The 10,005-nt window shown below is 45.4% G+C and overlaps 1 protein-coding gene across 1 annotated transcript in view; it reads right to left on the bottom strand.

Annotated features, from left to right (window-relative positions):
• The window catches only part of FAT4 (FAT atypical cadherin 4), a gene marked incomplete at both ends in the record, with an annotated part of 121,093 nt that overhangs the window by 110,620 nt on the left and 468 nt on the right, over window positions 1-10,005 (bottom strand). The window contains one exon of the mRNA XM_009709765.1: window positions 5,221-10,002. Within this exon, the coding sequence (XP_009708067.1) occupies window positions 5,221-10,002 (4,782 nt within the window). The remainder of the gene's footprint in view (window positions 1-5,220; window positions 10,003-10,005) is intronic.

The following is a 10,005-nucleotide window of genomic DNA, read 5'->3' as shown; positions in this document are numbered from 1 at the left end:
TTCCCTTTCTTAGTCCAGGTTTCTGGAGCTCTGCACCAGATATGTGCAATGGAGGAAACAGTTTGAGTACCTCCATCTTGTTCCTAGGTCCAGCGAGGACCTGCGGGGAGCAGGAGTGACACAGGGCTAGCTAAGCCACAGGACCTAGGCTGGGCAGAGTTAAAAAGCTCCACATAAATTAGTTACATCACGCAATCATAGTTTTATGGCCACGGCTGCAGTTCACACTGAGTCAAGGTGAAGTGTCCTATGATTTTCCTTCCAAGAGGAGAGGGCCATTCAATCTGCATGTCTTCGTTAATTTCCAGATCTTTACTATGCCAGCAGTAAGCATTGCCTAAAATCCACATACCTTGCCTGATCAAAGAAAGAACACTTTTTTTCCTAGGCTACGGATTTGGGAGATAAAAGCCCTCCCCAACTTGGAAGTCCAAGCTTTCCAGTAGTGCCAGTCATTAAACGTAGCACAAGCAGCAACTACGAATGTACAAATGCAAAAGAAAACTCAGCACCACATGTTTCCCTGACTGAAAAAGCAGACAATCACCCCTCTTCTGAGGGCATGTTAACATTCACAGGTAAAAAGTGCTACTAAGACCATCTATCTGCCTCTCCAAGCACTTCCATTTCCAAATCAATGCCATCACTAAATCTTTCATTTAAAGTTTATACACTTTCCTCATTCATACCCTTCTCTCCCTTTGTTGGAAACGACGGCTCTATTTAAAGTACGTGAAAGACGTTGAACTGAACAAGTAGTTCACCTCCCAAACTGTTACCCCTCTCATTTGTCATACATGATATACATGCTCGCACCACTGGTCCCTAGCAAACCCACTGCTCCTTTCAAGGTAGCCATCCACTGAAGGGTTAAACATGCAAACTAGAGATCCTCTCTAATTCCATTTAATCCCTAGTAACACAGCACAGAGGATGAGGTATTGTCCCTGGGTCCCTATTATTACTACCAGCCGAGAAACGGGGGACAACATATGACCACCCAAAGTATCTCACAGCATATGATCATTGTTTCAGGAGGCAGGATTGAATAAAGTCACATGGTCTTCAAGTGATGCCAATACGCATTAGTCATTCCATATTAAATATAACATCATGATGGTGAAACTCTCAGCCCTGCCTGAAGAGGCTAAAAGAGAATTTATGTTGGAGAGCCAAGAGAAAGGAGCTAAGCTATTGCTGAGTTTTTTCTTTCAGCAGAAACACATAAAAAAAGGTGTAAAATGGGTAACAGAAGGACTCCCTTCAGGACACCTACATTATTTTTTTCTTACTGAGAAGGACAGTGCAATGCCTAATGATTCATACAAGAGGGAAAAACCTAGGACTGATCACAGAACACATTCATACAACTTCAAATTATCTGGTTTGCCACTGTAAATGACACAGAAATAGTCTAAAAGTCCAAAATTAAAAAAAAAGCTTTCAAATTCAATAACAACTACCCAAAATTACACCACTTAGCTGTAAAATGCAATGGAACAAGTACTTGGGTTCTCTTCACAAATGTCAAAGTATTTGATGCTTCGAGTGTGAAGCTTTACCTTACAACTTGCACTTCCCCCTCTTCCTCTCCACACACTAATAACAAACACAGAAACGTACACAAATATGAAACCTAGTGCTAAGAAAAATAATCCACAAACTGTAAGTAAACTGTTCTTTGTTTCCTAAACTCTTTGCTGTTGCTTTCCTGAAAATATAATGTAACCCTTCAGTTTCAAGGCATATCAGCTGCTTTGGGTTCAGAAGGGGATCCCCCTGCCATTATAGAGCTCTTCCCTTGGACCCTCTCTTCAGAAAGGGCTTACATACAACCCCGGTAGCTATGCAATCAGTGGATCAGTGGATCTATAGTCTGATCCTATAGGGCAAACCCCAGGGATGGATGAGAAAGACTGGAAAGAGATGTTTTCAGTTGGAGCACTGGGTGGATCTTTTCAATATAGTTGGTATTATATATTTAAAAAAAAAAAGAAAGAAAGTAGGGTTTAGTGACAGAATTTGGGGGGGGGGAGGGGGGGGAAAATCACACCATTTCCCAAGGACAAGGATTTATTCGCTTCTAGAGTAAGTGGTTTCATGCAAGCCTGCTCTTCTTTTATACTGCCTGCCAGCTAGACAAAGCCTAGTCACTGTTTCAAAGCTGTAAATATCTCTATTTCACACCAGGTACCTGCCACCCCAAACCATTCCTAAAGTCTGCATTAGATAAAAGATCTATTAACTTTCTCACTACTGCTGCTCTCTTCATCAATCTCAGCCAGCAGGTTTAACACTGGGCGGCTCCGAGTGCTCAGTGGTTCACTCGCACGTTACGGCGCAATTAAGATGATGTCTGGCATCAGGGCAGAAGGCATAGAAGGCGGTGAAGAAGAATGTAGAAGTTAAGCACATCCTTTTACTGTTTTTTCCCTTTTCTTTAACCATATTCAGAAGCAAACCCCAACATACTTGTCATAAGAGAAGGAAGAAAGAAAATACACAACACTCAAGCTTTTTCCTCACAAAACCAACAAACAAACAAAAAACAGAATACAAACAAAACTTTTATCCACCTTATCTGTACAGCAGAAAGCTGTTAGGTATAGTGGTACCATACCTATTAGGCTTTGTCTGCACACCTGCACCAATGCTTTACAACTTAAGAGGAAATCTAAAATCAGTCGAACTTTCATCTTGCCATGTATATACTAAAAAATGTTGAAGATATTATGGATGAAAGATCACTTAAGTTTTGTGGCTTTAGATATTCTACAGGTTCACATGCATTCATTGTCCCTCATCAGTGTTCTGGTTATACCACCACTCAAGCTATCACCTTAAAACCCAGGACTAAACCATTAAACTTTCTGAATTACACATTTGATGCACAAAGACTTTAGCACGAGCGTGCTTTAAGGTGCATTTCCGAAGATAAGTGAGAGCGTTCACATACTTGGGTACTGGCTGGTTTTTTGTGAAAGAAGATTGGCAGCAAACTCTGAGACCAAACTGTGTGCACTGCATACATCAAACCAAAACCAAAAAAAGTTGCCATCCAAAAACAACATGGAAGAGAGCTGCACTGCTTATTCACTACCCACTGACAGTCAGCTTGCACAAAGGATGTCACTGTAGTACTTCTTGTTCAAGTCTAGGACAGCAAAAGCCATTCCAGAGAAATTCAATCAGTCAAGAGAAAGACTGCATATGGTTATGTTTTTTTTAAAGTTGATAGCTGATTATAATTTATATTATATTTCTAAAGAAGCACAGTAAGCTATTTACATTTGGGAGAAGAAGCATTTTAGAAGCTGTAAAGATACAACCAGTAATAGGAAATCCTAGCTCCCAACTATTGCTTTCAACGCTCTTTACAGAACAAAATATTTGCGTTTGATTTCAGGAGTTGTTTGTATTCAACAATGTAAAATTTGTTTAAAGTGTCAATGGTTGTTCTGTTTCCTGCTCACCAAAATCTTCGTATTAAATACTTTTACAACGTGCGAGACTATTGCAACCATAGGGTCTCCTACAAGTCCTCTTTCAGTCAAGAAACTCTTCGGTCATGAGGGCAGACCCAAAGTTGAAGGATTGTAATACAGATACCTACTGAGAAAGGTTTAACCTTCAACACAACTGTCCATCGAGACAAAAATACACATAATAATAATAAAAGAAAAAGTGACAAAGGTTTAATCTTTTATAAATTATTAGCAGGTGTACAAAGACCTATAACAGGAATCTTCTCATAAAAGTACCATGAATTATCTAAAACAGCAGCATGACTAGAACAGGTCATTTTCCAATACACTACTGCTCTTCAAAACACGATAATCAACAGCACACACACTAAGATGAGCTCTCTCATACGTGCTAAGAAATCTTTGAGTTTGAACAGTGCTCACACTCCCTGCCTAACAATTACTTTCCAGAGCATCGGCATTACTGCCAGTATAGGACAGTAGGTTACGTACCTACACAGATCATACTTAAACTACAGTAAAACAACAACAAAAAAAAGTGGTTATGAAGAGAAAAAGCCTCAGCTGCCAAGTAAGATTTAGAAATACCACATCTGCTAAAATAAAAAACTCAAACTACCACAGTATCCTTGGTGGCTCAAAACTAAGACATAATTCCCAAGAGGAGGTATACCTGGGGGTAACGCCTGGGATGCACAGGGCCATGCAATATTGAGGTAAGGAAAATGGTTGAACCGCTACACACTACCAGCATCCTCTGCTGGTTGACCCACTCGGCAGTGTCAGCCCCAAACCTCCAGGAACTGCAAGTTAAATGGCTCCAAACGAACTGCAGAAGGCAGCTGCAGAAGATGGTGCAACTTAAAACAAACTCAAGGCTCCCTTTCACACCAGGCTTCTCAGTATTCCCACAGAGGATGGCAAGAATGGTGTAAAGGATCTGCTCTGTGGCTCAATTACCAGACAGAGTAAATAAAACATTTGCACTTCACAGCTGATGTTTCAAACCTGTTTTCCAAGCTCCTCAAGCTAGTCATGCAGAGAACATTTAAAGACCCTTCAAGTCAACAAGACGACAAATAGCTTTGTGATAAGCAAAGCTGCCAGCTAAAGCGTTACACTTTTACCCTCTGTCACATCCAAGATGAGAAACAAGTCCATTTGCATACACATCAGTGAGGGTAAAGTAGTAACCTAAAATAGTAACCCCTATCTGAGGGACTTAACCGGGCAGGGACACCAAGCACATCCAAGACTCGAGACACTGGATGAGCTGTTCAAAGGGCAATGCCCTACCAGCCAGTTCTCAGACAAATACCGACATGACGACTGTAATGAGAGAGGTTCAGTTATAATTCACATGGGAATAGAGAGACTTAAAATAAGCAATGACTGCTAAAATGAGAAGACATGCAAAACTCCAAAATGCCCGTGATTAAAGCTTTTAGCACCTGAAGTATTTAGTGCCTAAAATTTATTTAGCCAAAACATTGTGCCTATGGTAGCCAAATTTAAGCACTATGCCTAAGGTGCTCTCAAATTTCTAGGGAGGCGGCTTTGAGGAAAACAGTTTGAGGTATACTAATTGAAATGTTATCTTTAACTAATCAATCGGCAGACTTAGCTTGCAGGTCTTCTGCAGTGCAGTACCGCCTGTGAAACAGCTAACAACAAATACACAAAATGTCTCATTTAGAAAGCAAACAGGTAAATGATTACTGAATAAAAGCTTTACCTCTGCTCGTTGTGTGCGGGGCAAAACAGACGACTTCTCAATGGCATAAACATCCACCAAGTAGAGACGTGCTCCTTGCTCCCTGTCCAAAATGGCAGCGGTCTGGATGACACCAGTATGGCGCCCGATGGTGAAGAGGCGCCCAAGACTCTTATCTTCGCATCGGACAGACACGATGTAATATTCCACCTGAGCTTCGGAGCCCCGCGGACTCGCTGCTTCGATAGATATCACGTTTGTCCCGATAGGTTCACCTTCTTTTAAGATGGTTATGTATTTCGGCTGAGTGAAAACGGGCCCATCAACCCCTTGCAGAATTATAGTCATCTCGGTGGTGGATTTTCTCCTTTCAGGGCCAAGATCCGTGGCAGAAACTATGAGATTGTATATGAGCTGAGAAGGCACCAAAGCTGACGCTACTCTTAAATCTCCGCTATAGCGATCCACAATGAAGGTTTCGGTATCTCCATTGACTATTTCATATTCCACTTCTCCGTTTGCACCCTCGTCAGGATCTGCAGCAATAATTGTCGTTAGGATCGAACCGATCACAACCGAGGGGTCAGCAGCAAGAGCATTTTGCGATATGAACACAGGAACATTGTCATTTTGATCCGTCACCAAAATGGTCACATTCTTCAAAGCAAATCGTCTGGACTCCACAGGAACAGCCTGATCGGTGGCTTTCACTGTTAACTCAAAGAGATTAGCAAACTCACGATCTATTTCAGCATTGGTAAATATTGTTCCTCTCACTTCATCTATACGGAAATGATTACCTCTTGGCATCTGTTGAATGATTGCATATGTTAGCTGCCCATTAATATCTGCATCTGGATCATGAGCAGTCACAGAAATGACAGAGCTACCAACAGGAACGTTCTCAACAATAGATTTAAAGATGTCCCCCGGAGGAAAATTAGGAGGGTTGTCATTGAAATCCCTAACGTGTATTACCACTGACATTGTAGATGACCGTGGAGGCCTTCCTTGGTCTTTTGCTGTTATATTTAGCTTATACAGAGATTGCGTCTCAAAGTCCAGCTTCTTTGCCAGAAAAATACTACCGGTGTTGGGACTGATGCTAAAGGTCCCGTGATTGTTTGTCCCCGTAATGCTATAGTGGAGGTCAGCATTGTCACCTGAATCAGAATCAGTGGCAGTGACAGACGACACAAGTTCACCAACTCTCATATTTTCCAAGACATCCACTAACAAGGTTGATTTAGGGAAGGAAGGACTGTTGTCATTTTCATCCAATACATCAATACTCAACATGCAAGTTGAACTTAGGGAAACCGCTCCAGAGTCTACCGCTTGGATGACAAGCGAATATGACGCACTAGCTTCATGATCTAGTTTGCCTACTAAGGTCACTTGGCCTGTGCTACTATCTATTGCAAACTGGTTTTCTTCATTCCCCTTGATTACAGAGTAGTGAATCAATCCATTAACCCCTTCATCAACATCTGAGGCAGAGACTCTCAGAACCTGTGTCAGATTTGCTGCCAGTTCTGATATAGTAGCTTGGTAGAGATCTTTCAAAAATTTGGGAGCATTATCATTGATGTCTTTCATGTAGATTTGTACAGTTGCCTGATCCTTTAGAGGCTTTGGCAACCCCTGATCTGTTGCTATTACCGTGAGACTAAATACCGCAGCTCCCCTTTGCCTCATAAGAGCTTCTCTGTCAAACTGATGAGTGCTTCTTATTTCCCCAGTTACCGTGTTCAGCTCAAAATCTGGCTGCATATGCTCAAATGAATACCTGACTTCACCATTTGGCCCAAAGTCTTTATCTACAGCATTTATTTTACCTACATACGATCCACCTCTCTGCTCCTCTTCGAAATAAAATACATAGTTGGTACTGTTGAACAGGGGCCTGTTATCATTTACATCCTCCAGAATTACGGTAACATTCACAGTAGCATTGAGCGGTTCTACTGCTCTATCAGAGGCAACAACCAGTAAAATATATCTTTCCTGAAGTTCACGGTCCAGTTCACTTTTTATATACAGCTGACCATCTGGGAATATGCCAAAGGCGTCCCCAGTATTTCCTTCAATTATACTATAAGCTATTTCACCATTCACTCCTGAGTCCTTGTCAGAAGCCTGCACCTTAAAGAACCTGGAATTCACAGGCTCTGACTCCAAAATAGTAATTTCATAGGAAAGCTGGTCAAACACAGGCGGGTTATCATTTACATCATGGACAGAGACGGTCAGGATAAAGTTAGAGGACAGCTGCGGCACCCCCATATCCGAGGCCAGGATTTCAACCTGGTAAGAGCCAGCGTTTATGTCCAGTGGCCCTATTAAGCTTATGGCACCTGTTTGTTCATTGATCGAAAACAAGCCCTTTGGGTTTTGCTTAAGGCTGTAAAGGACCACGCCATTAACACCTTCATCAGGATCAAGAGCTTTGGCCTGGAATATGGTATGCCCAGCTTTCCAGTTTTCAACCACATTTACACTTTCCACCGCGTGAATAAAGTGTGGGGAATTGTCATTTAAATCTTTGACAGTTATATTGACGATAGCATCTCCAGTTATCGCCCCACCACTAGCAACCACCTTCAGCTGGTAAAATGCTTGCTCCTCCCTGTCAATAATACTGGCTGTGGTGATCTGCCCCGTCACTCTGTTGATGGCAAACATGCCCCGTTGGTCACCTGTCGTAATAAGGTAACTGATGTTGGTATTGAGGTCCATGGTGGAAGCAAAAACAGTACCTACGTGGTAACCTAGGGCAACATTTTCAAAGACAACAAAACTGTACGTGCCCTGGCTGAAAACCGGTGGATTGTCCTGGGTGTCCAAGACAGTGATGGTGACAATGGCTTGGTTCTGCGACTGAAGATGGCCACCATCAGTGGCCACAATCTGCAACTGGTAAGCAGTTTTCTCCTCCCTGTCAAGGGCTATTTTCGTTGTGATGACCCCTGTTTGGCCATGGACCTGAAACCTGGAAGTGTCTCCAGCTGAGATGCTGTACTTGACCGTCCCATTGGGTCCCAGATCAGGGTCCGTGGCAGACACTGTGGTCACATAGGTTCCGGCTGGCTCATTCTCTTGGATATGGGCAAAATACTGAACGGGGTAGAACACAGGGCTATTGTCATTCACATCCAGGAGACTCACGTTAACTCGGGCTATTGAAGAAAGGGGAGGAGAGCCTAAATCAGCGGCCAGGACCTGCAGGGAGAAGTAAGCCTGCTCCTCCCGGTCCAGCTGCGAGATGGTGCTAAGCTTGCCTGACACCGGATCCAAGCGAAAGATCCGGCGAGGCGTCACTGAGGAGGGGCCAACCGCTGCTGGTGACGGCTCAGCTTCCTGCAGGGAGAAGCGGACAGTCCCATTGTCCCCCAGGTCCCCATCTGTGGCACTCAGGACCAGCAGCTCAGTTCCTGATGGAGAGTTCTCAGCCAGGGACACCTGGTAGCCCTCCGGTTGACTGAAGCGAGGTTTGTTGTCATTGACATCCAGAATGGTCACCACCAGCTGTGCATAGGAAAACTTGGGCTGCACCCCTTGGTCACGAGCACTGATGTTGAGCACCACTTGAGAAGCAGTCTCCCGGTCCAGCCCGCTGGAGATGGACGTGCCCACAGCATGCCCAGCCGTGTCGCCCTCCGGGCTGGCCGTGGTGACTAGCCCGCTGTGCTCGCTGATGCGAAACCAGCCAAGCTCGTTGCCCGAGACGATGCTGTATTTGAGGTTGGCGTTGAGGCCCGAGTCACGGTCCGTGGCACTCAGGCCCCGCACATAGCTGCCCAGGGGCACCTCCTCACTGATGTTCACCCTGTAGACCGACTGCCCGAAGACGGGGGGGTGGTCGTTAATGTCATTCACAAAGATCACCAGGCTAGCTACTGACGAACGGCTCACAGGAGCTGCCACTGTCCCGTCGGGGGAAAGGGCAGAAGTGGGGGAGCCCGAGGGTGGTGGTGGGGCCCCGTAGTTATCCGCCACTGCCACCGTAAGGTTATAGGCCGGGATGCGCTCCCGGTCCAACGCAGCTGCTACCTTTATAAGGCTGAGGTTGGGTACCTTACTGCTGTGCACCTCAAAGTGCCGCTGCTCGTTTCCCGCCAGGATCGACACGGAGATATTCCCGTTGGCCGCGGGGGAGTCGGCATCACTCACCGTCAGCAGGGCCACCACCGTGCCAGGGGCTGCGTTCTCGTCCACAGAGGCAAAGCGGGAGGTGGCTGGGAAATAGCGAAACTTCACCCGGGGCTCATTGTCATTGACGTCGAGCAGGCGGATGAGGGCCTCAGCCCGGCCACTCAGCGCTGGCACCCCTCGGTCCATGGCCTGCACCGTCAGCGAGTACTGCTGTCTCATCTCGTAGTCCAAGCGCTCCCGGATGCGAATCACTCCACTCTCAGGGTCCACCTCAAATGGGAGGCCGCCAGCCCCCTCCCCACCACCACCGCCGCCATCACCTCCTTCCAGGCGGTAGCGGATGTCAGCATTGGTGCCTTCATCAGCATCAGCTGCAGCAACCTGGAGAACACTGGCCCCAACAGGCGCATCCTCAGGCACTCGTGCCTGGTAAAGAGTCTGGCTGAAGATGGGTGGGTTGTCATTGATGTCCTGGACGGTGACGTTGACCTGAAGGTATCCGCGCCGACGGGGCTCACCCTTGTCCTCCACTTGCACCAACAGCTGGTAGGTGGGGGTGGCCTCTCGGTCCAACCCACCCCGGGAAACCAGATGCAAAAAAGCTCCTTCACCGCTGGGGTTGAGGGTGATGTTGAGCCGGAAACGTCCCTC

This window comes from Cariama cristata, unplaced genomic scaffold, assembly GCF_000690535.1.
Source record: "Cariama cristata isolate BGI_N322 unplaced genomic scaffold, ASM69053v1 scaffold3491, whole genome shotgun sequence".
Lineage (NCBI taxonomy): Eukaryota > Metazoa > Chordata > Aves > Cariamiformes > Cariamidae > Cariama > Cariama cristata.
Note: the sequence above shows the minus strand (reverse complement) of the source record. Positions and strands in the feature narration are given on the sequence as shown.